This window comes from Lissotriton helveticus, chromosome 2_1, assembly GCF_964261635.1.
Source record: "Lissotriton helveticus chromosome 2_1, aLisHel1.1, whole genome shotgun sequence".
In the NCBI taxonomy this organism is placed as follows: domain Eukaryota; kingdom Metazoa; phylum Chordata; class Amphibia; order Caudata; family Salamandridae; genus Lissotriton; species Lissotriton helveticus.
Window position 1 is genome coordinate 1,688,971,408 of NC_136059.1, and position 27,051 is coordinate 1,688,998,458.

The 27,051-nt window shown below is 42.4% G+C and overlaps 1 protein-coding gene across 1 annotated transcript in view; it reads right to left on the reverse strand.

Annotated features, from left to right (window-relative positions):
• UGCG (UDP-glucose ceramide glucosyltransferase) overlaps positions 1 to 17,867 on the reverse strand; it is a 100,086-nt gene extending 82,219 nt beyond the window's left edge. Inside the window, exon 1 of the mRNA XM_078676647.1 lies at positions 17,495 to 17,867. Coding sequence (XP_078532773.1) covers positions 17,495 to 17,592 — 98 coding nt within the window. The 5' untranslated portion in view covers positions 17,593 to 17,867. The remainder of the gene's footprint in view (positions 1 to 17,494) is intronic.
• Positions 17,868 to 27,051: the final 9,184 nt, after the last annotated feature.

The following is a 27,051-nucleotide window of genomic DNA, read 5'->3' on the forward strand; positions in this document are numbered from 1 at the left end:
TTTGCGGTTTTAACAATTTCTACACAAATACCGAATAACATAGAATCTGAAAATATCTTCCTAACACGGACTCCCAGGGCAATTATATCGACCCCTGAACCCTGACAGAAATCAAAACATTGTCTTGATAAAGGTGGATAGAACTTTGAAATACCACCGAAACGTGTCGACGCTACACCAAGTATAATTCATGATCTCGACATCTTTTGCTGATAGACAAAATGATGGTGTACATAGCTTAGGTGTTTACAAACGGGTCCGAATATACAATCAGTATTGCATTATTCTATGTCTTACAGTCCTTTCTGTCTTTTCTGTTTCAATCTTGCTGGCCAATATTGAATGTAAAAACTTTTTTATGGTTTTAGTTGTGTGGAGTGGGATCCTTCTGGTCCACTCTTCGTTTTAAAAAAAACCTTTTTGTATTCTCAATAAATTGTAAGAATTCTTGACTTAATTTGTAATTTTTTTCTCTTGACCCTTTGGCTCACTTCATCTATCCACACCCAAGGGAACATCCTGTTTTACTGGTGAACTAGGGTGGAACATGTGACTATTCCAATCAAGTATTTCGATTGACTGTTCTCCAGTTGTCTAAAACCAAATTATTTGCGTAAAAAGGTAAAGCATGTAATTTTATAGTTGCTAGTTCAGGGACTCTTCTTGGTTAGCCATTTATTGGCATATTGTGATAACATTCAAGTGCCCACTTAAGCTCTCGCATTTTCTAAGAAATATCTGCCACTGAAAGAGAAGTTGTAGGATAAGCATAAACTTTTTATTTTTAAGAACAATATTTTATTGATTTTAGAATAGAGGACAACGCCCAAATACAGTCATGTTAATCACTGGGAACCGTGCAATGTAAATGCTTGCAGTGTTAACCAATACATCATAGCCGTAGAAGACAAGTCTGTACAGTTTACCAGGAAGAAAGGTGTAGCCATACATTAACCAGTGCAAATAATAGGCATTGTTGGAGCAACACAAAGCACAGGACAACAGCATATACTGAAAGTAGCAATTGTGGCGTAAACAAGGGTAGACTATACATTGTCACAACATGTCTATTCCTCAATAAACAAAAGATATAAAGATAAACCAACGCCCACCCCCCTGTTCTCTGGTTCCAAATACGGTCTGAGATCCCAAACTCCAATGAGGTAGGATCAGCATAAACTTAATGAGAACAACAGCCTCTTCTACAAATGCCATTTCTGCTAGCCCTTTTGTACATGAAACTGAGAGTTTCATTCACTATCGTCACGAGACACAGAAGGGTGAAATCACCCAACTCTGGTGGTGGACACACACGATTTGTGAGGGCAGCAGAGTTACAATGTCCTGTGAGTGTAAGTGCCATCTTGGATGCAGCAGTAGACAGTATCAGAAGTTTCAAAACGAATGAAGAAAAGCAGAGATTGAATTAGTGGACACCAGAAATAACCCTGGTGACCAGGATCTCCAGATTTCGGAAGTGGAATGTTACTGGAGCTGGTCTGTCTTGGATATCTGAAGGTTTGTTTCAAATGATTTCTTGGACTCCAAGACAAGGCCTTAGTGAGTTCATGGGAGGAATGTGCTGAAGGGATCAAAAGAATTAGCCTGCCCTCAGGCAAGCATGGTATCATTTCAGTGATAAAAACAGGGTTAACATCAACGGGTGGAAGTTCGATACAAAAACAATGGGCCAGAAAATGCAATCGTTCGGAAAGGTAACATTCAGAATGGAAACTCTTTCCATGTACAAACACGTATTTTAGTTGCACTGTTTCCCACACAAATCTGCAGCAGAAATATGCCCAAAGACCTTTTTTTTTTTTTTTACAACAACCTAACATGCGATAAACCGCTCACATGGAACTGACTTTTGCAAGTGTGCCATGATCTGATCTCCATTAATATTAATGGGATGACCCAGTATCCCTCAGAACCAGGGGACTCTAGTGGTATGCAACAACAATTTGTTCTGTGGGGAAATGTAATTCTTTTACAACAGACAATACTTAATACACAAATCATTTCTGTTGGTCTGATGACTCAATCATGCTTGGATATGGACCAAAATGACACCGACAACCAAAATTAAGAATCTTATGGTATATTAAATGATCATATATCAGAGTGCTGGAAATGATAATAAATCACAATAACTTATGTAATAGCACCGGACTGTTAATGGACATACAAAATGAAAAAACAAGGACTGAAGACATATACAAGAAAATGAAAATACATTCAAATCATGGACTTAAAACAAACACAAACTACAATGATACATACATTATTCGTTTTCAGGGTATCCCGTAGGAACAGATGCCTATCCAAGTCAGTATCCTATCAATAAATACACGTGGGACAAGCTTGGCAGGTTTGCGGGAATACCAAAGAATATCGTTGATGTTTCGACCCTTTTATGTGTGTGAATCCTAATCATCATGTCGGGTCTTCATCAAGACTGGGCCAGAATCACAGCCTGTGTGTTAAAACCTCAAATAACCAAGAGGAAAGTGAGCTGTTGAAAACAAGACCACAACAGGGCATCCGAGTGCGGGTAACAATCTTAACATTAACATCTGAACTACTGCAAGAGAGTGTTTGCTCTGGGCACACAGCGCAAATAAATTACAAGAGCTCTGAAATTTCCATGAATTAAAGAGGTGGGAACCTGAAAGCTAGGATATATTTTAAACAATGAGCATTCCCTAAAAACTGGCCAAAGAATTTGAAAATGAGGCCAGTGATGAAACACTTCAATTATAATTTGTGATAAATTTAGCACACAGCGCAGCCAACAAAGCAGACACATAAATCTTGCTAGAGGAAATCTTGGCAACCAGTCAAAAGTTAGATAACCCTAGCGCTTAACTGCAACTACATGAGAATAGTTAAATCAGGTATGGTTGTCTGGATGATCATCAAACAAAAGGCACTACACTGATGTCATCCTCCCTAGGTTTAAAAGACAGATGATTAAAAGAAAAGCCATTAATAACATCCCACATGTTTCTTTGTATGTATGCAGCCAGCTTCTACTCTTCAAAGGAGCCAGGAATTCCACTTTTTCATCGGACTATCATTCTTTGAACCCTGGCACACACACAAACCCCTCCAATATTCCACTCTTGCTTCGGTTGAAGACCCATCTCAGGTTTTTCCGGTTCTCTTTTGGACTTGCCCTCCAACCTGCCAGCTTTCAGTAGGGATGCTCTTTTTTCATCTCCGGCCTAATCCCATATACCTCATAAACTTTCATTTTAGTTGCATAGACCTTGCTTCCATCCTATGTTTATAGATTTTCTGCAACGCTCTTTTTAAGCTGGAGACTCCTTTTCCAGATATACCATCTTAGAAATAGAACATATTTCTTCTGATCTGATCCAACTTTGTCATTGTGGTTGTATTAAAAAAAGTTCCTGTTTCTCCAACTCCACTTTCAAAACACAGGGGTTTTCACTTCTTCTGTTGGTATCTATTCCTCTTCGACATCTGTATTTTTAGAACATGCCGACTTAATTTTTAGTGTAGAGGAAGATTGTAAGACATCTCAGCACAGAAAAATGTTTGCTGGAGTTTCAGCTGCACTGGCTTGACTGAGCTCTCGATTACCAAAGGATAAAATGAAGTAAACTTGTTTATTCTTTCCGGATTTTTGGGGTGTCCGAAAGGAAACACATAAACCAGTGTCCTAACTGGATGGGTCATTCCCAGTAATGTTAATCCCATAATCACCAACACTGAACCCACCACTTCCCTACTGCTATTGCCCAGACTTTATCCATCCACTTCAGGCAGATAAGTGCAGGTAATTTAGTTTTGATTACAAAACTAACAAACAAGAAGAAGTTGTGTTAACACGAAGAGATGCTCCAGACATCCCATCTTACCAGATGTTATTATTTGCCTCCCCCTCTGCAGAAAAACATAAATGCAGATATGGGAAGAGAAGATAAAAGACAGCATGGAACAGCAACTCTAAAAAATAAGTAACTGAATGCCCCTAAAGTTGAGCATGGAGAGGAAGGACAGCTGTTCCATGCCAATAACCAGAATGACACCGGACGAAACCAGTTGAGCCGATCTCTGGAACAGACAACCTACTAGGAGCGTACCAAGAGATTCACTCCCACGATCTAAGCCACTGGGAAGTGCATGAAATAAAATTCCATCTGCTGCAATCCAAGTGATGGATCATAACTTCAAGTTTGTGTTTATCGGCTGTCGGGGGACCATTCAAACATCGGCACAAAACATTAACTTATTGCTAACATAGTCAGCAAACACGTCAGATGTAAGGTTGAGTAAACGCAACCAGAGAGTGCCAGAGTGTAAAAAGAATCACTAGATTTATCCAGGGCAATCCTATCATTGCAAATGCAGGATATTAATGAGAACAACCCTGAAACAACCCCAGCACTAAACGTCCTGGACTTTCCTTTCTTCAGAGGGTGATCTAAGCGATCTTCTCTTGGACAATGACTGTAATCCTCGCAGGGCTGACGGGAGCAAAACTGAAGACCAGTCTTTTGTTTGCATTCAACCCTAACCAAGGAACTGTGTTCCGTTCTGTAGTGATACCATTATTAAACCTAAGGCATAAGACAGAATATTGGTCTGAAGTACCCTGTGTTCCACACTATCTCTCACACCAACGTGTTAAGAGAAGTCTATCCATATCATGGTTCAGTAGAAGAAGCATTACAGTAATTCAGATGCTGCTAGACAATGCCTCCTGATATGTGGAAAATGTACATGACGTCAATACAAAGGTGATGCAGTCTCTCACTATCTGGCTCTGCTACAGTGTAGATGAATGGTCACTGTGCTGTGGATGAGCTTCTTAAAGACACATGTACACCATTCATGACGATACAACGTACCCAACCATACTACCAAAGAAAGGTCTGAGTGCAGTCTGGGCTAGCTTCCAATGATACACAGAATGGTTGCCTTGAGTGCGGTAGTGGAATTAAGGAAAAGTGGAAAAACTTCCTGTGCCTAAATGCCATCATGCATATGGCGGCTGGGGTACACACGATTGAAGTAGAACTGCTGCCTTGGTAATTTCCTGCTTTGTGTTTCAAAGTTGCAAGTCTTTGCACTGGGTCTCAGATTTCTCATTTCCGTTCGATTCAAGTTTATAAATAGCTCCTTCCGGGAGCCGGGGGGGGGTATATTTACAGTATAATAAGCTACATACGAGAGATGTAGCCTCATGGGTATAGCGGTGGACTTCGACGCTGGGGAACCGAGTTCGAGGCTCTGCAACGACGCTCAACATCCTGTGATTCTGGGCAAATCACTTAAATTCCCTGTTCCTAACAAAAATGAATGTGTCCTTGTGTAACGAAACTGGTGTTATGTAAAGCGCTCTGATATCCGATATCTTCGGGTCTGGTTCGCGCTATACAAAACTCTAAAAAAAAAATAAAAAAAAAATACCTAAAGCATTCAGAATTTTTTTTTACAGAACTCATCAAAATAACAGGCCTTCTGACTGAAAAGCATCTTATTGCGCATTAGTTGGGCGAGTTGAATGATAAAGTAAAGTTGTTTAGTGCAGGAAAGGAGGTGTGCTCATAAAGGGACTACTTTGTGGTCACGGGGACGATGGGTCCTGCTTAGTGATGCAGCTAATCTTTACAGGAACTAAAGAAACTAAAGAATGCGCGCTGATAATGTTGAAAATATTGCTGTGTGCGCAACAGTACGATGTTCAAGCAGCAATGAACCCGAAGAGTAATTATTGGACATAAGGATAAGAGCGCTTCCTCACAAGGTGCTGAAGTTTATTTATTGCTTATTAGGCGCCAGGCGCGCAACACCCATTGGCCTCAAAGGGCTTCAGCCCCCCCCCCCCCCCCCCCTCGTGTCTGGCAGCCCGGAATGAGACACTTCCCGGGCCGCTCACAGCCGCACCCGAGCACTTCACAGGTATTTAAAAGACCTTGTGCATCTTAATGGGGCTTTGTTGTTGTTTCACCCCTTCTAGGAGCCCCTGCAGCTCGACTCTGCCGATTGCCTAAAGATTCAGCCCCACCCCAATTTTTTTCTTAAGCCCCCCCCCCCGAAATTTGACTCTAGTTGCGCCTCTGTTAGGCGCACACAGCAAAAATGCATTGCTTCTAGGAGCCAAGGCAATGAGTAGGGCAGCACAGCAAACAGGTGACGGGAGTAGACAGTTTCTGCAGGGAAAGGACAGGCCTGGCAAAGAATTAACAGCTCAAGACAAGGAAACGTAGTGCAGGTTACAGAGTTCCATTAGTTACATAGTTCAAGATGCATAATTACAAGGTTGCGAACTAAACGATACAGGCGAGGCTTAGTTAAACATGGAAAATACGCTATAAATAATATAGGGGCGAGACGCACTTAGAAAAGTGTGGGGGAGGGGACAGCAAGAAAGGGACAGCTTTTTCCGAGTTGGTTGTTCCAATGGAATAACCAATATTTGGCTGCTCTGTGTTTACATGTAGTGTGGGGCCGAGATGTGGGGGAGGGATCTGGGAGGCACTAAAGAGAGGCTCTTCTGCTGAGCGTAAATTGATTGTACGGGCATAAGCTACAATTTTTCCTTACAGGAAATAGGGGTCATGCTTTCGAGGCATTCGCCCGTGAGCCAGATAATCGTGAATGCAATGTTTGTCTTTACAGAGAGCGAATGTAAACTTGAGGTGAGCTGCTAGTGGATGATTTTTTTCCACGCGATGAAAATCAGTCACGAGACACATTTTGCACCTTCTGGAATCTTCCACCCGTTATGCAACGTGTTGCCAAAATAGTTACCCCAATGCCCCACTACCCTGGCAGGGAGGAAGGAAATGGATGCGAGGGTTTAATTAAATAAATTTGATAAAGTGAAGAGGGTGTTGTAAGTCCCTGCTTGCAAGTTGGTGAATAGGTCATTTGCAAAGCCATTACGACCAACACCCACGCTTATCTTGCAGATATTCTCATCACATCTACAGTTTCCTGACACCCGCAGCCTGGATGCCATCAGACGGCAGACTAAGAAGTGTAAAAAAACAAGCATTTGCAATGCAATAGGTCTCGCCTTTGCGAGAGTTTAAGCTGTTGGATTTGTAAATGAAAATGCCTATTTATTATTTTGATAATTGACACATAAATAAAAGGCATTGTCATTTACAATGCCATTAGCTCAAATTCTTGTAAAAGCAAGAACTTTTGCATTTCAAAGAAGCAGCCGCCATTGTCCGGGCTGCTTTGAAAGTGAAAGCGCGTTGCAGAAAAGAATGTCTTGCCTGCAAGTAGGTGAATCTCATGAAAAAAAATAGTGCTTACAGACTAAAATAAGACGTTCCTTGTAACAACCGAGGGCCAGTCCTCATGGGAGGTTACAAATGAAGACAAGGCCAGACTAAGAAGGGACTAACAACCCTATTAAGGAATCAAAAGCCAGCATTTACAAAGGACAATGACACAAGCCAATGACAAATATGGATGGAGAGTGGGCGGGGCTTCAAGTCCATACTCTAATGTAGCATGCCTCGCAGAGCAGCGGTGCCCACGCTCAACCTAAAAAAAGTGACTACAAGCCCTTTCTATCCCAGCAACCAGGCTCTGGAGCAATGTACCCGCATCTATCCGAAATATCCCACTGATGCTTCAGTTTAAGAAAGAGTTGAATATACCACTCTTTAACCAGTTAACCACGGCGGTAATTCCGCCGCAGTGCGGGCGTTTCCGTGCGCGGGTGGGGCCGCGTCGGTCGCTGGACGTGCGCAGCACTACGGAGGTAGTGCTCGAGACGGCCAACGGCAGCACGCAAGGAGTTAAAGAACACTATATCACAATACAATAACCATCCACAACCCAGCTTCTTCTCATATTATGGACTATAAGCATGCCATTTACCATGTACAGAGCGCTGTGCTGCCTTTTGGCTGGGTTCAAGCCAACGAAATACCATATAAAAACACATACATACAATAGGCGAGTGGCCCAAAACATACACGTTTCCTACTGCTGAGCACTGGCAGTTTTTTAAGGGGGCCTCGAAACGGGTCCCTATTGGGCGCCGTTTTGTGCCCTGGCACAGGCGGTCCGTTTTTTTCCGGACTGCAGTGACAGCAGGCACATCCATGTGCGCATGGTCGCACTGCTCACTTCTGGAGAAGTTACGTCATGATGTTATGCCAGGTGAGCGTTATAAGGGAAGGGAAATCCTTTAAAGAGAGTAATTTTCTCTCTAGATTTCCCTTCTCCTTTTAAAACACAGGAGCCGCAACATTGTCATGGTGTCACCAGGACTTTAAGTGGAAGCTTTTTTTTATTTAATATTATATACAAGCCAGAGTTGTTGCTTACAACCATTGACAAAGCAAATAGCCATGACTAGTTGAAGGTATGATGTTACTTGCATCATTTATCTGGATGCAAAGACAAAAACAGCAAAATACAAGTCGGGGACACATTCTGCTAAGCACAGATTTTAGCTTACGTGATTTTATTACATTGTCCACGCCCCTTTGAGAGACCCCCAGTTTTTAATCTCACTTAAAGCCCTGATCACGCACTGTGAGTCCATGTCCCATTATAGGTCGACCATAAACAAGTGGTCGCACCCTAATTTGGTGCTTAGTCTGGCATACAAAAAGTTTCAATTTAGTAAACAGGCTTTCCCCACTGCATGCCCTTCACTGGTCGTGCACTGCAAAGGAAAAAAATTATAATTCCTAAATAAACTGCCATGCACTACAAAAAGCAAGCAAAGACAAGGATTTAAAAACGTGCAAGCCAGTCTTGGCAATAGAACACATATACAACTGCTGCCAGAAACAGTGTGCGCCATTAAGTCATGTACTCGGTGGGCGAAAACAAAGACCGTTATCATTGTCTGCACACGCAGAAAACTAAATCTGGACAGGGGAGTGCGGATTCAGGATCAGCTGTCTGGATTCTCTATTAGTGGAAGACATACCCGAAAGTCAGCAATACTTAGCTGCAAAAACAAACGTATCCGAGCCACACACCTGTCGGTGAAGCTCCAGAAAAACTGTGAGCACAAAAAAAAGAGAAGGGGCAGCTCTGGGCAACACACAACCAGAAACAAAGCAGTATACAGTAAGACAGAAAAAACGTAGCTCAGATCAGTCACTTATTTTTACGTTTTTCTAAAAAATTTTTTAAATATAGTGCGAAGTGGACCCGAAGATATGGGAGTGCTCTACATGAGCACCAGTTACATTATACAATTTTTTTTTAAGGTGGGGGGCGGGTGGTAAGTAATTTGCTCAGAATCACAGAATGTTGATCCGAGACGGATCGAAACTGGGCAGCTCTGACTGTAACCTTAGGTGCAGTGCAACAAGTTTCCATTCAATCTTTTACCTTTACTTGGACGCAGGAAAAAAATCCGCCTGTCAAACTTCCAAGCAGTGAATGATCCAGTTCCACTGGGAGTTTCATGCTCTGTAATCCCAGCTGGGCGCGCCCTGCGAACAAAGCTTGTGAGCGAAACTAGGCTGGACTGGAATTTCTTGAAAGGCTTTGAAAACGAATACAGCAACATTCATTTGTGATCCTTAAACTAGCCATCAAAGCCATTAAGGATGCTGTGGCTGACACTGACAGTAAGGCGCCTGAAGGAGGAGGAGTAAACATTGCACGTTGTTTGGGCATTTTGTTTAACAATGTGCCCACCACAGGCCTTCGTTATCAGTGTTCACTTCAAAATCAAGTTTAAGGCGGTACGCTTAGGTATTTTATGGAGGGGCAAGCAGCGATATAGCCAAGTCTCATGATGATAAACTCCTCTTTCCGACTCGCTCCTTATCATAACTGCTGAATGACCTGATGAAGGGCAGTAAGCATTCTGTCACCTTCTATCCCTTAAAAACGAGGTAAAATGTATAAATATTTATCGACCTGCTCCTTTTTTGTGTGGGACCTATTTGTTTGCTTTTTGTGGATATTATGTATTTATTATCTGTAATACCATGAGACTGTATTATCCTGCCTTAGTTTATTTTTCTTTGTGACATCGCATGTAGCTCATTTCATGTACTTGTTGATTTTGTGTCTATTCCTTTGCATTTTTTTTCTTTTTCAATAAAAAATGATTTGAATTTAAAAAAATGTATAAATATTTTTTCTATTGGTTCTCAGCTCCTGGAAATCAGTAAACCCTCTTTGAATCCTAGAATTATACCTTTTTGCTTTAAAAAAAAAAAAAAAAAAAAAAAAAAGAAGAAGTTGTGGGCTAGGTCAACATCATTGAGCGCATATGGCCTGCTGGTATTCAGCCAATCGCCAAATTCTCTTATGTGCCAACATTACTTGTATGACTAGTCAATGCACTAACTATACTAACATGGCCACCCATACTGAGCAGGGTACAACCTGGGGAGGAGCTCAGAGTTGGTTTTAGTGGCATGCAGTTAACAGTCAACTATCCAAGGATGGCAACTGGCGGCAATGGTACCACTGTGCAGATATTAAGAGTTGTGTCAGCTGCATTTGACACCCTCCACCACACCATTATTCCGGTCGCCAGCAGGAGTTCCCATGAGAACAAATTCTGAACTGGTGTGGTGCCATCTTTCTTAAAGCCTGTATAGTTTGATGTCCTGTTGTATCACTTCTGGGAAGTCTCTAAATTGTGGTCCACTGCCCTTTTTTTTTTTTAAAGCATTGGTTCCATTTCACTGCATGTTTTATTCACTCCTTTGGTTACTTGTCCTTTTCTAATTCTGATAACATCCACAGTTTGTTCTCTTTTGGCCAACACGTTTAATGGGCATTTTGTCCACACCATGCATCCTTACCCCTTTGTGAGTAGCCCTCAAGAATTTGAGACCAAGTCAACATTAGGGTCAAATGGTCTATAGTTTTTAGTCCTCCAACTGGAGAGAGCCAGTAGCAGTGGAGAAGGCCTTCAGGCGATTTAAAGATTTGATAATGGGGAAGCATATGATAATCCTGTCAGACAATATGGTCACAGTTTTATATGTAAATATCCGGGTGGGGGCGGGCTGGATGACAAGGAAAAAAATACCAGTGACAAAGTGCGTGGGTAATTTGTCAATGCACAGAGAGACAGGTATTTTCCCTCAAAAAGATTTAAATGTGGAGGTTGACTGGTTGTGCCACAACATAGCATCCCAGGAAATAGGTTTGTTTCTCCAGGATTTATAACCAATATGCAAGAGTCTGGGGACCGTATTAAAATGTCTTTGCAAAACAACAAACTGGTTCAGAGATATTGTGGAGAAATTGAAGAAAAAGGAGAATCAGACTGGGTGCCCTATTGGTCTAGTGGCCTCATAAGTTCTTCTACACTTTCCCAGACTTTCCATTTATTCCAAGACTGTTGCAAAAGACCAAGGATCTACCACAGGTGGCGACTGTGGTAGTGCAATTTACTGGCCGAGAAAGTCCTGGTTTCCCCTAAGGGCCAGTGCCATGTAATCTCTGAGGTTTCTTCCTCAACAACTCTTTCCATTGAAGGGGTCTGTTTGTTAGTTTCCGAACCATCTACATCTATTGGTTTGGAAGCTGAGAGATGGGGGCTGAAAGGAAGGGAACCCAAGCACATTTAGCGCAAAGCATGCCAGAATTCACAAAAGCTATCAACTCCGAAGGCTTTCTAAAACACTGGAAGAATTTTCAGTTACAGCGTGGCACACAGCCAATTTCAATCACAGAATGTCAGCTTTCAAGGATTTTGAAATTTTTCTGGGAAGGTTTTGATAAGAACACTTCCGTTTCCACACTGAGAACTCAATGGGCGTCAATTAAAGGCATTTAAAGATCCAAGAAAAAAAAATCTGAGAGCGCAAAATAATTCAGTCAATAATTCAATACCGCGATCTTCTGAAACAGGGAATCAATCTGTCAAGACCGAGGCTGTCAGCATTCAAGCCCCATTGCCGACCGCTCCCTGGAGGCTCTGCATTCATAAATCGAGAACATTGCCCATGAACTATTCTACTTTACGAGATCTTGTTTTTCACTCGACACATGGTTCCCTTATGACTACCTGGCTGCATGCACTGCCCTGATCTCCGTGTGACCACACCCACATGGAAGCTTGCCCACCACCCTTCCCCGTCCTGATAAAGACCCACCTGTAAGGACCAACTTACCCTACACACATCTGGGTCGAAACGTAGACAACCGTCTCTCTTGCCAACTTCTATCCCTAGCACAATTTTTACTGCTGATTCTAGAAGTTTGGTTGTCAGAACTACATGATCATTTGATGTACCTATGTCTGGCTCTCGCTTGAAGCCATTTCTGAAGAGTTTTATTGTTTATGAATAAGTACGCTTGACTTGTTTCACGTTCCTTAACTTGCACTACCTTCTACCACTTTAACTCCCCCCCCCCCCCCACTACCCGTTGGGCACTATTTGTGAACTTATGAACTAATGCGTTGTACTTGAACATGTGTCTTAGTACTTTGAGATTAAATAACAATGTACTCCTAAGTTGAATACTTCTGTCCGTTATTTTTTATAATTAGTCGTTCCTATTGTGCTTTCCCTTTGTTCTGGGACCCTTCTTTTTGTACTGCATTGTACTTTTTTCAGCTTTACAGGTTCCAGGGGATTGATTATGATTAAAAGAACTTTGGTGTGTGGTTCTAAATTTAATTTTGTTATAAACAAGTCCCACTACTGAGGCTCATTAAAGCATTATAGGTAGCAATTATTAAGTATTTTGCAACCCATTTCTTCTTTGTGCTTTTTGATGTGTTGTTTTAAGACCATATATCGCTAAGGTATTCCCCAGAGTAATGACTGGGACGAGGACATAGTATGTGAAGGTGACTGCTAGGATTACTTACCAGTAACCTTCACTAATCCTAGTCCTGGCATCCTAGTACAAGTCTATACGACAGATCATGTCTCCCATTCCCCAGTCTTTGCTATGCTTGATTTGGCAGATGGATGCTGGGTAAACCAAGCATTCCTGGTCTGTATTTCCTGTCTGGAGGCGGTGACAATCACAAACGTTAGGGGAGAGGGTGTTAGGACTAGGAGTAAATAAAACTACCAGTAAGTAATCCTAGCCAATCCTTCAAGCTCAAAGCTTGCTTGATATGGACTGAATAGAAGACGAACCACAAAAGGCTCAAGTTGAAGGCGTCAATGTTGGAGGAGCCAGTCTTAAATAAGCGTTTGGAGTGCTTATGATAACAGTACTCGTTAGAGGCAGCTTGTTCGGTCAGCTTTCTGATTCCCAAACATTCGTCAAGCTACAGCCAAGGCTGTGACCCACGCTTGCTTCTTCGACCTACGAAGTGGTTTTAATTAGAGCACATTTTACTTTACAATCTGTAGCTAATGACCCTGATGCATCAGGGTTCGTGTTCATATGCAACTGAGATATTATAGTGTATGCAAAACATATGGATTTTAATCTTACTAGTGTGAAGATAAGAGAGCATGTATCTCCTTTACTAACTGTATATAGATCATACAGTTGTCAGTTGCTTGGGTTAGATGTTTTGAAAGAAATGTTCATAGGATCGTTCTCAGACCAGCAAATCCATTTCGCCTCAACCATGTGTGTTGACACTCACTGTCCTCGAGCACCCAAAGGTGACTTTTGTGCAGCCTTTGAGACAGGAATTTCCTTCCACCTGCCTTAGAAGATGTTAGTGGGCACTATCCTTTGAGAAAGGGGTGACATTTAGGCTCTTTTTCAGGTAAGTTGCTAAATCCTAGCCGAGATGCTGCTTGGTGAGAAAAATATAATCTTAAAAACATAACTTTTCCCTTTAATCCAAAGCAACACGGACATTAGGCATACAACAGACACTTATCTCTGTTGTGGAAAGAAAACATTTAAATTCTTATATACAAGACAATGGGAATGAATGACACCAAAAACATTAAGAAAGATAAGGAAAATTGAAGATGTGTGAATCACGAGTACAAAGCCATTCAGTCTTTTACTAATATAAAATGGATTTACTGGACTGTTTGTATAGCACAAACGCTTCGTCTGAATAATGAATTGTACAGGCCATTTTTGGAACCAACCTTGCCCACCTTTAAAAGTGATACACTTTCATGTGAATGGCTAAACATCTCCTTAAGAGGCGTGTTTAGAAAGCAATGCAGATAAAACAAAGAAAGAAAAGTGAGTGGGTGAATAAATGCACACAAACACATCACCCCTGCTACGCGTTCCAACTGGACCTCAAGCAAATGACCAGTGATGAGAGTGTAGACGTGAAAGTCCAATCACCATCCTCAATGAGTGTGCAATCCAGGGTATAAAACCTCTCTTTGGCCATTTTCTATATTTGCTCCATAATTTAATAGAGTTTTTAAGTTTGTTTCCTTGACTTAGTCCTAGCACAACAGTAGCAGTAATGAGTGGTACTAGGACTGGCGCATCTCAACAAATGCAAAAGGTACCACCTGCAGGTGGAACGAGGAAAGCCTCACACACATTTTGACTATTGGCCAGATAATCCTATTAATACCAACTCCAGGTCAATAAAAGGTTTCAAGCTGAGTAGCTGACATTATTTTGTCATTTTTCATACAGTAATGTGTTCTGGGAAAATATGTAATCTTATTAGTCACCATTTAATACCCAAATACAGCAATAAGCAACTAAAAGATGACAGTCAACTTTTGTGAAGGGTCTTCCGCTGTGCAGGAACACGTGCCCCCCATGTTTTAATAACTTTTGATCTGTTTGAGCTAGAAACATGTTTGGGGTAAAATCTGTAGAATATGCAGCAGATGATGGATTGTGTGGCAAATTCATGGTTATGGGTAAAGTGCTGCATCAGACGAATGATATCAAACTAGTGGCCCTGGCAATTTTCAAAGCATGCTTGCTGATTCTCTGTAAAGCGCATCAAGACAAGGCTCGATTGTACTGCTCTGGCCTCTCACTCCATCCACTCAGAGCGTTTTCAGAAAACCTTATGCCTCATTCCTCTTGGATGAAGTCCAAAAGCCTCAAATAAAACATGGCCTGTTTCTCCCATTCGAGAAAATCGGCTCCTTTCTATTCAGCTTTTGTTGAAGACAGCTCGTGTGCTTATTGTCGCTGCGGCTCGAAACCATGCGGCTGCTGTTGCTAAGATTCCAAAATCTTTCAGCGCGCATCTCCAGAAAGCACACTATTCCTATGCGGATTCGACAGCGTCGATGCTAATTTCATGCCTGATTTGACAAGATGCCTACTGCAGCGAAAAACAGTGATGATGCACATGAAATTCTACTATACAAATCAAAGACGACATTTATGCTTTTACTTTTCCCTCTCAACGAGGCCCACTGCATGCCCCTTAAGATAAACACCGCATTCAACGTCAATCTGAATACTACACCATAGTGTCTGCTAAGGACACTGCAGTGCTGGTCATCTGGGCGACTTGGGCGGCCATGCAGACTTTTGGACATTTATTGTCAGGTACCCAGATTAGACTCTTAAATCCACATAGGCTGTAAATTATAACTCGGAAGTGTTTTCCTTCCTACTCTTTCTGGTAGCATTAATGGTTCGAACAAAACATTTAATCCAAGGTCGTGATATACCGGTTAACAATAAATACTTTTTCAAACATCTTCTGAAATGTCACCATAAAGAACAGTCTCCCTTCAAAATAGCAATAGCATAGCGCTAAATAAAGACCCTAAACCCACAAAAGGGCAAACACTGTGGCAACCTTCATCATTCGAAAAATGACCTTGCAAACAGCAGATGGAGGGGCTGACTGGAGAGTGAATATTTTTTATTCCATGGAACTGACAATGGATGCATGAAACAAGACTCCGGTGCGAAGAAAGCAGTAATTTCATTCAATAAAGCCTGGGTCAGATCCACATCAAAGACAGTGCTGTGCCGATAAGGATGCATATACACACAAGATCTCCAAGTGAACACCAAGGCTGTAAAATGTCAGTTTTGATGTGTTTGGTGCTGATGCTGCCATCAAATTATTTGTTTAACTCTCGCAAATCATCACATATGTAACCGTTTGTGTGCACATCTATGAACGACTCAAGGTGCTTCATTAAGTTGACTAATTATAGAACTTTGTAAAACCCACTTCCAAAAAAGGCGTGTAACTACCATTACAAAGAAACCAGCCCTGAGAGAAATTGACTAGATTGAATGAGTAAATTGATCCTCCGTAGATGAGAGGTCTGCTTTTTAAACAACGGGGCAGTAATTAACCTGGAAAGCATGCGTTCACCGGACTAGACATGTCAATGGAGAGGCAGCTGCTTGACAAGCAGCACAGTCATGCTCTTGGAGTGGGTTGGGGGAGGGGAGACAGCCTCTCCCGGTCGCACACAGGCTATCACCATAAGGCCATTAATCCACCCCTGTTGATGCATCAGCTGTAATGAACTGTGTAAAACTTCCAGGTCTTGGCAGGGTTGGCTGAGATCTTCAGCTTTTCGTTGCTGAGGGGGGTACTGCTCGGTCTTTTAGATGGACGATAGCAGAATAAGTATCTATCTCTGATCACACACACCAAGCCGTAAGATAGTCAAACATATATGTGTAATATTAACTGCAGCTGTATTCTTGAAATAAGAGCCTGTGACTGAATCATCGAAATCGGGACTTGAACGTACCTAGCCAGACAGCGCTTCAAGATCACAATAATGGTAATATAACGCTATACTATTCTCAAGTAACAACACCACTGAGAAGCGGATTCAGGCTGTGCAAAGCAAGCATACTACATCTGGGGGAAACAAGCATAGTTTAGAGCTGTGATCAGCTGAACTGACATGACAATTATCTGCAGACAGACACAAACACATCAGAGGAAAGTAAACCCAACGGCAGCATCAGCCTGGGGACAGTGAGCTTGAGGGAGAGATTTGATACAGCTTTAACGGTTATTAGAACCATCTATGGGTTGCTTGCCCCGAAAATAAGAGACATTCCTAGACATGTGTCACAAATGAACTGCATTCTTGGTCGGGGGCATGCAAGGGCCATGAGCACTGACTCGCTGGGGTGCCAGCAGCAACAGAACGAAGACAAATAAAGCACCACGTGCAATGATCTCGGTATTTCCCACGTCCTGTGAGTGCAATTAATCCAGTATGTCTTTCTATGAAATCTCCTACATTTCCTATTCCAATTGAAACTGTTTGAATCAAAGTATCAGACACACATAAACAGCAGAACCGGATGGACTTAGGCCATTGGCGGGACTGGCTGGAATGTGTTAGCCAGGCACACCTTTACAGCTAAGGGGAGGGGCGATCAGCTGACTAGTGCCATTTCCCGGGGGTGTGGCTGGCTGTCGTTGCACAGACGGACACTGGTGGGTTTGGTGCTGCAGTGTTAGTGCCCCCAAGTCGTTGGTCCAGGAGAGCCGCTCTCGTGAGGATCTGACGTAGATCCGGTTCGCCCCAAACTCCAGCAGCACACACACCTTTATACCCTGCCACCTCCATGTAAATCGGTCTCAGAGACATGACGGCCCGAGGGTCGTTTCTACCTCATCACCCGCCCCCATTCAAGCGTCACTTACGTGTAGATGATGGACAAGAAGTGCATGAGCCACAACACGAAGAAGAGAACCAGTCCGAAGAGGGCGAGCCCCTGCAGTGCCAGCTCCAGCACCGGCATGGCGTATAGGGTGGGCTGAAAGGGTTTCTGGCGACGGAGGGATACCGGTCTATGCTGCTTTGTGTCCAGACTGAGCCGATGGGTCTGCCTCCTGTCCCTCCGAGGGCCGGACCCGCTGCAGCACCTGCTTCAGCCGCTGACACAGATCCCTCCCGGCTCGCGCACCAACTGACACGGTACCCCCCAGGATCACGTCGGCTCCTCTGCCCAATCCGGCCGCCGGCGCGCGCACGCCCCGCCCCCTTTTGCGTTCACCAATTGCCGTGCTGGGCACTGAGCCCGGCTCCACCCTCCTCTCCTCTTCCCTGTTCAGCTTCAGCTACGCAATGCTACGTCACGCCGCGACTCAAAACTCCTATCCCAGCGGCCTGCGCCTACTGAATGCTGCCCTCGTGCACGCCCCCCAAACAGACGGCGAGCGCGTGCCTGCCTTATTTCCCCCTCCCCATAGTGAGGTCACCGCCGTTGGGCGGTTCAGCCTCTCTCCCCATGTGGTTGCTTCGCGGTACTAATTGAGCTGGACGGCCGCGCGGGCAGAATTGACTCATTCTGAGGTGACGTCACCTCAGAATGCCGACCGGGAAGGGAAGGGGCGACAGAGGGCGACAGACTACAGTTACTCGGCCGACTCCGGAGATGCGTCACACACCCCTGCCCAATGAAAGAGGCGCCGCTCCAAGGCCGCCGGTGACCGGCGCCGCCAGTGAAATCACAATAGCGACCCAATGATGAGTGACCCTCCAGCCAGGTGCAGGGCAAGAGGAGAGGAGACATGTGCTTTCAAAAGTACGCCTTTCCTGCTCAAGGTCTCTGCGAGCGAGCTCGTCCTTCGAGGGGGATGGGTCTCCCAAGTGTCTCCACAGCAATAAGAGCCAATATGCCTTGTCAGAAAATGTCCGCTTTTCTTTAGTACTTCTAATGGAAAAATGATTTAGGCAACTTGGCCGATTGTGTTTCTGGTGTCCTATTGAATCTTGAATTCTGGATTCCACATTACCTTTGTTGGGGTGAGGCTTTGGCCTGTTACGGAGGGCCAGATAACGTTTACCATGAGGAGAAATTCAGATGTCAGTAAGATTTCCGTCCTAGTGAACCCAGTTCTAACAAGTTTGTACACAGCCATACACACCATACATCACTTTAGTGCGAGGCAGCACTTGAAGCAGGATTTTCACTAAAGGAAGCCAGAGTCAATATTTCTGAGGGAGCCTAAACACCAGCTGGGTGTCAGCATATATATATATATATATATATATATATATATATATATATATATATATATATATATATATATACATTTGCAATGCAATCGGCCTCGCATTTGCTTGAGTTAGAGTTAGTAGCGTTGTAAATGACTATGTACCAACACATTTTCCCATAGACGTAGAATGGGTAAAACCCTTTGATACATCTGCCCCAATGTCTTTTACCCGTGTTTTAAGGAGTGTATGTATAGGGTGTTTAGTGAAATTATGTGGGTTGACTTATCTGGAATGGTATTTTGTGTTTTAGAGTGGTAAGTAGAGACACAGTGATGGACCACAGACCTCGCAGACACAAGGAGATACAGGTACATAGGAGAGGCAGGCACATGTAAATGACTGACACTGGGAGACACTACAAGACAGAGAGACGGGCCACAGAACCAAGAGCCAGACCTTGGGACATGCAGACACATAGGTGATGCACATTGGAGAGGCAGACGCATGGGAATCACAAACACTGGGAGACATATGCTAAGAAATAGTGACAGTGATGGACCACAGAACCCGCAAACACTGGGAAAGACAGACCTTGGGAGTTGCAGACACTTGGGAGAAGCAAACCCAGTGAATCAGACACTGAAAGACACTAAGACACAGAGAGACACAGCGATTGACCACAGAATCTGCAGACACTGGGAGAGACAGACCATGGGAGATGGTGATCCAGCCGAAGGCCAGGGATTAACACTTCGCAATCAACAAGAAATTCAAATGGACCCATATACACATTCAAGTTTTCCTGGCTGTTCCGCTGGGGGTCAAGTTTTATATTCACTTTGATCTTGATTAATCAATGTCTAACTAATCTTCACAGATCAACACTCTTCCTTTGGCCAATGGACCATTATTTGATTAGTTTATGATGATATTAAAACTAACACACTAACTTACAAATCTTAATGAAATAACCACAGACTCTGGGTAAGATTCAATGAATTTTATTTAATATTTCAGTAAAAGTGAACGCTCATTTGTACAGATTCACAGTGCAAACTCCATCAACTTTCATGGGAGAGAAAAAATCATTTATCAAATAGATTCAAATCACAGACTCATTTAACAATTCAATGCAGTAGGAGTGGATAGATGAAGAGACAAGGCATAATAAATCACACATTTGCAAAAGATATGCACATTTAAGGCAGAATAATAATTACCAAATGGTGAAACGGGCATCCCAACCCTCTGGCCAAAAGGACTGGTGGAGGTCTCCTGATTAGGAATTCAGGAGACAAAGACTATAGGACAGGATCAGGACAGAGCAATACTTACTAAACTTCTCTATAGATCCGACGTACCGGGATGCATCCCTCTCTTCTGCTCTCTCCCTCCTCGATATTCTTCCGGAATCTGCTAATTCCACTTGCTTCTAACAGCTGTAGTTGGGTAAGTGAGCGAGAGGGTCAGAACAAAGCCCAAAATCACAGTGTGTCAGTGATGATGATATATAAAATATTAGGTGCTGGTGATACAGTAAAGGAAGCTTTGTGAGGTCTGCTGGTCTGAGGTCTGAGGTCGCAGCAGCAGGACGGAGAATGGAAAGGCTTTATTTTTAGAAACGGTATGTTGCGGCGGCTGATTTTGAAAGACCACGAAAACCTGACGAAGAAGTAATTGCAAAAAAAATCCCAGCAGTAGCATAAGCAATAACAGAAAATCCCAGAAGCAGGAAAACAGTGCAGTACCACAAACTGTTACTAGGTGTCCCTCTGGAGTTCTAAAGGGACCTTTATTAACAACCTAAGGTACTGCACCCTTAATGCAGTCTACTAAAGGATGTTGTTGCCACACTCTTTTCTGTTTAATGCATTATTACAGGTGTGGCGACAACTGAACTTACCTGCTATTTGTTTCCTTTTGAAGTCCTTTGCCCTACCTGCTTCTGTATCCATGTAATTCGCCCCATAAATGTGCTTCAGCATTACCGAAATGTCATAATTTCCTTACAATCAAGTCTGTGTTTGTTTTAGAAGCGACACTGGTGCATTTCTAACCCCAAGAATCCTGAAGAATCCAATCAGAAGCAAACCGATGAGTAAAAAAAATTGCAAATCTATTCAAATGCGCAATAATGTAACATATCCGGATGTGTCGTATAAAACCCCAAATGTGTGTTTGTGGTGTGACCCACAATGCTCCTGGTGGTCTCCCTAGGGTCACATGTGCCGTAGCTCACCAGAGCTTGGAGTTTAGCACTTCAATGCGCTCTCTGCCACCCATGGGCTTCACAGTATAAAACAAAATACTGATACTATTTGGTTAGCATTGTGTCAGGAAAAGAGATACACTTACTGCAGTGGTTCCCAGCAAGCAAAAACAAAACAGGCTCTCCCACTACACTTTTCTTTCCAGGGCTGTATGTTTAGGCAATAGTCCTTTTCTTCTGTCGGATGCAGTCTCGCGGCACCAAAGCAATAGTGACGGGGAGTATGGAGGATCAAGTTTATGGCAGGGGTTTTTCAATCAGCTATATGGAATCCTGCTTCTAAGAAGTGCTTGTGTTCTAAATTTAAAAACAGTTCCAAAGACATGACAACTGTGGCACAAGTGGAAGCAGACAAGTCCTCCTGCAATACTCCTGGGAATAAACAATTGAGAAAAAGGTGGGACAAGCAGGAACCATTATCAAATTAGAAACAACGTTTTTTAAAGGACATGGACTAATGCCAATCAAAAGCTGGAGGCTGGGCCTAAGCCCACAGAGTGACTAGAGCATGTCTTGTATACAGCGCATGCATGCAGCGTAGGCTCGACATAAAAAAGGCTGCCCTGCACTGGTGGAGCATGCGTGACAGGTGCTGCATGTATAAAACAGGAAATACAATGCAATTGCATACATGCTAACAGTTTAAATCAATAAAGTGGGAGGTTTCAAACACAAATTGGGGGAATGTATTGCCCCATTCATATATATTGAAGCAGAGGCAATTTTAGGGGGTGACTAAGCAAATAAAGTAATTTTTGGCTTCAAAAATCATGAGTCCCCCATTTGATTCTGGACTGTTGGCATGTATGCAATAGATAAGGGCTTTAAGTGGGATGAAAAAGGTGGTGGAGTCCCTAATAGGGACGTGACCAGAGAAGCATGTCAATGAATCCTTTCCAAGAGGGGTGGTCTATCTTATCAAGGGTGTTGCTTAAAATATGCGAACTAAAATCCTGTGATTAATGTAGCATAGCACCTGAGTAGCATTTGAGCCCTTCTCTCTGAGTTTTGTTTTTTGCATCTAGACACACCAAACATTAATGGACATGTCTTTTAAACAAGCCTGACCTATTAGGTTTGCCAATGCTTGTCATCATTATCAGATAAATGTGTAACAGTGGTATTGTAACAAATCAGCAAATTAAAATATTTGAATTCTGAAAATGAAACTAAATTAAGCATTACTGAGGACTGTGGAATGGGTAGTGGATCTCAAACTCCAGATCTTCCCTTCACATCAGTTTTCTCTGATGTGAAGGGAAGATCCCACAAGACACTTTTACTCCACACCTTTTTCCATCTAAATATTTCACACAGTGTCTCTTTTCTCTTTTGCAATCTCTTTTTACTTCTGTTGCTCTTACTTCCTTCCATCTCTTTCTCTCCAACTTCTTTCACACACATTCACCTGAAAGCACTTCATTTTCTTTTGCTTTCATGACCATGTATTTTGTATATATAGGACTAACTAACAGGCTGTTGGGACAGAAAAGTTTCTCACACATTAATGGGCACGTATCCCTGGCCGAGGGCTCCAGTAACCGTGATATCTGAATTCTTGGTTACATTTTTGGTCATAGGCAAACACTGATCATGCGTGTGCTCCATGACCTAGGTCTTTCTCATGGTTTGCAGCCTTGCTAAGATCAGCATGGCTGCTCAAAGCATTACTATTGGGTTTTGGAAGACTTCATCTCTCGCCTGAGTTAGGTAGCACAAGCGCGGGGGTAGGTGTAATCATGATCAGTAGAGGGAATGGGCCAAATCCACGCCTACTCCCTCCCTGACCCAAAAAATAATTAATGAATCTGGCCCAACCTGGGAGTATTTCTTCAAAATGCAGGGTAGAGCCAGGTGTTCCGTTCCTTTGTTTTGGGGTCAAAGGTCTTATCTTCTAACAACATATCTTGGGCCCCCTTGGGATGATTTGAACGATCATGGGCTAGTTTTACTCCAGCTGACAAGCTCATTCCACCACAATCATTCCCAGCAGGTCTCCTGGCCCTAGAAGGGCACACTTTGAGGAAGCTGGTTTCACTGGCTCCCTGTGCCAGCCTTCACCCCTCCTGGCTCCTGTTTCTCGTCTCCTATTTGTGGAGACATTTTACACAGCCCCTCTGTTAGACTATAGCCAAATGAGTGATACTCTATTGTTAGATATATTCATTCTTGTGCGGTACATTGATATACGGATCGTCATTTGGAAATCGTTTTTGAGGGAGCTATTGGTCATATAGTATATCCTCCAAATGGGAGGTTTCATCTTCCAAATCATATCATGGAACAAAAATAAACAAATTCCACAATTGTAACTGTACCGCTCTCTAAGTCTGTACCCACTCACGGTCATCAATACCCTATCATTAATCCTTTATGGCCTAATTGCCAAACTCTTGTGACTGTATAGTATGTTCTCCTAAGGGACGATTTTATCATCCAGATCACATAATGGAAACAAAAATAATACATGCAACATTTATAGGTTTACCTCTCTCTAAGTCTATATCCACTAATTGCAGCCAATACTATATCACTAATCCTTGATATCTTTTTTATGACTATCTCATGGTTAGAGTAGCTTCTTATGTCCAATAAACCGTGCACAATATAAATGCACTTCCAAGATTGAAAGTTAACTGTAAAGTACTATGCCAATATGGGTTACTATTCTCAAATAAATAAGCCAAATGGACTTGCATTAATATTAGAGGATTATAAAAAGTAATGCAGTTACTTTTTTTATTAAGACCCATTTCCACACTACGTAAATGACAAATCCATCTTTCCTCAGCCTGTCCGAAATTCAGTCCCTTGTCTCCACCCCTAGGGTTGCAAGCAATTATTGGTATGCCATTAGAAGTGGAATTCTCTTGTTGTGGATGTTTTTGTTTTACATGAAGATCCAAGAGATAACGTGCATCCACATTCTCTATTTCCCTAACATGTTCCTGTATCCTGTACTTCAGAGTTCTTGTGGTGCTCCCATCATAGGCTAACTTGCAATTGGCAAAATGCACATGCTCCATGCAGATTGTGCTGGAGCTCCATCATTCTTTTCATTCCATAAGTGCACATAATCCAAGTACTGTATATGAAATAAACCTTCCGCAAATATAGGAAGCCAATTGCCACTTTACTTGTTCCAGCCTGAAAAAGTTGGTTCTGATCCTACTTTTAATGATAGCACTCGTGCCATATGTAATTTTAGGTGTGGTAGATGCAATACCCTCCAATCCTGGTTCTCCACTCAGCAACTGTCAATGCACTCAGTAACTGTCAATGCTTATTCGGAAGTTATTACAGGCAGTTTTAAAGTTGCTAATGAATGTCAATAAAGTTACTCGAAAGTCTAGACGTACATATCCCCACACCATGAATTCAGGGGATAGAGCCTAATTTGCAAGGATAGAGTTAATACCTATAACTCTTCATATGCAAAAACCCTCCACAAATATAGGACGCCAATTGCCATGCAACTCTACCAACCTCAGAAAGTTGCTTCTGATCTTATTTTTTATGGTAGAAATGGGCCATATATTATCTTAGATGTGGTAGGCATAATATTCTCCAATCCTGGTTCTGCACTCAGAAACTGCCAATGCTTATTCGGAACTCTATAAATGGCATCACAGACAGTGTTATAGGTGGTAATGAAGGCCAGTAAAGTTACTCAAAATTCTAGACATACATATCCACACACTATGAATCTATGGGGTAGAGCATAATTTACAAGGGTAAACTTGATACTTCTAACTTTTCATATGCGGGCGGAGAGCTCTGTCACTGGGATGGAGATCTCCGTATGGTAAGTATAAGATAAAGTTTCGAAGTTTGTTAATCTTAAAAACAATTAGTTAAATATTTTATTGTTGAATATGTAAACTATTTTTTTACAGCAAAATAAAAAAAATGCTGCAGCAATTTTTGTTATATTTCAATAATAAAATCGCACCTAAACAATTAGATTTATATTTATTATGTTGTAAAAATGATTCAAAATTATATAAAGAATTAATTTAATTTAATGTAATAATTTTTTTTAAATTAAAGTTGCATTAATGTTTACATTTAAAAATGGTTGTTAACATATTTTATATTAACGAATAATTCTGTTTTATTCATATATATTTTTTAAAACAGTTAATTAAATTCATATTTTAAAAAAAGTGATTATAAGTTAATTTAGTTTTACATTTTTTAATGTGGGCTTGTATTGAAGTCCCTATTTTGATTAGTTTCTATGGGTGGGTGTTACTGTACCAGTGGTTGGCCATATGGGTTTCTGAACTCAGAGCCGGACTGGCCATAGTGGGCATCGTGCGGCATCGTGCTGGGAGGCTGGAAGGGTGGGGGCTGGTTTTGTTACTGGGGGCTGGTTTTGCTGTGGTGCTGCAATATCGACGCACCATTAAAAAAAGCGACAGTGCTTCACACTTGCATTCCCCCTCCCCTTGGGGGGCTGGTCCGACAAAACTACCAGGGCTGCTTTGGGTTTCCAGTCCGGCCCTGACTGGATTTACTCCAGCTCTGAGCTGTGAGTGAGTCATGTCCCTCCTTAAACCCTCCAGCAACCCCTTAGTAGCCCTCCCTTAACCTCTCCTTACTCCACTCAACACCCCCTCCTCTTTGGCAATAGGTACTCCCCATTATCCCACCACACTCATCTTTCCCTCCCACATTTACTACTAAAATGTGTACCAATGGGTGCAGAGATTTCCACTGTTGGGGCTAAGATCTCTGCACATTCATGGTAGGTAATAGCATTTTGTAGTATGTTTAGTAGTACTATTGCACTTTGACAATACTGCTAAATATACCACAAAATGTAGTTTGTAAAAAGGCCCCTGTGGCTATGGATGCCCATTTCCAAATAGTTTTTGGACCTGATAACCTTACATTTGAACTCTTTGAAGACACTCATTTTGCCTGATTGTAACTTTACATTTTCTACAAAATGTAACAAATCCAATTGGGATTACATCAGCCGCGGTCGGTAGAGGAGTACCTGCCGGGGCAGTGATAGGGGGAGGGGAGGGGCAGGGTGGGAGTAGTAATGTATGGATAATGGATGTTTGCAGGTAAGTAAACATATAAATAAATCAAACAATTTTTTTTGCGTGCACTACATTGCATTTAGGGATGCAGTGCACGCAACGAAATTTGTTTGATTTATTTATATGTTTATATGTTTAAAAATGTTGAAAAATAGTGTAAAATGGTTAATATATGTACAACAAACATGGACTCGGTTAAAATCTGATTAAACAACAAGAACAATACATTTGATAAAAATATTGGACCATCCAAATCGGTACATTAAATGTTGATCTCTGTTACAAGAAGTAACAAACAACATTACATTTAAAAACACAATACAAAGAGACTAAGTTAGTAAAAGCAAGAAATAATTATTAAGCAAAATGACATGAAATGAATGGAAACTGTGCAGTGGCAACCAATATTCATGTTAGTCTGAGACCCAGACTCATTTCCAGGCCTACTGTGATTCAGTGAGTTTCGAATAAACCTTGCAGGTCCCATTGCTAAAAGTTTTACTTTGACACTATGTTCGTTTTTAGGTCTCGCGACCTATCGATGCGCATCGAGCGGAGCGAGAATTCAAGTGGCCAAAATCTTCGTGAAACCACCAGCTTTTTGCTGGCGGTTTTCATGAAGTTCACGTGAACCACGTGTTCAAACATGAACGCGCATCAGCCTCCCTCCATTTGCCGCACAGCACATCAAAGGGCTTCGCCCAGCGTGCGCTCTGCGGCTTCTCGGCTTCTCCTCCCCTAATTACGCCGCACACAGCCTTCCTTGCATTTCTCCTCCCCCTCCCCAGCCAGCTTCCCCCAGGCCGTGTTCCCTCATCCCTCGCACCCCCTCCTCCTTCAGCTTTTTATCGAACAGGTTTTCTCAAGCTTTGGAAAAATAAACAGCATGCCGGTATGGTAAAGAGATCAGCCCCCTGCCTTTTATATGCAACAT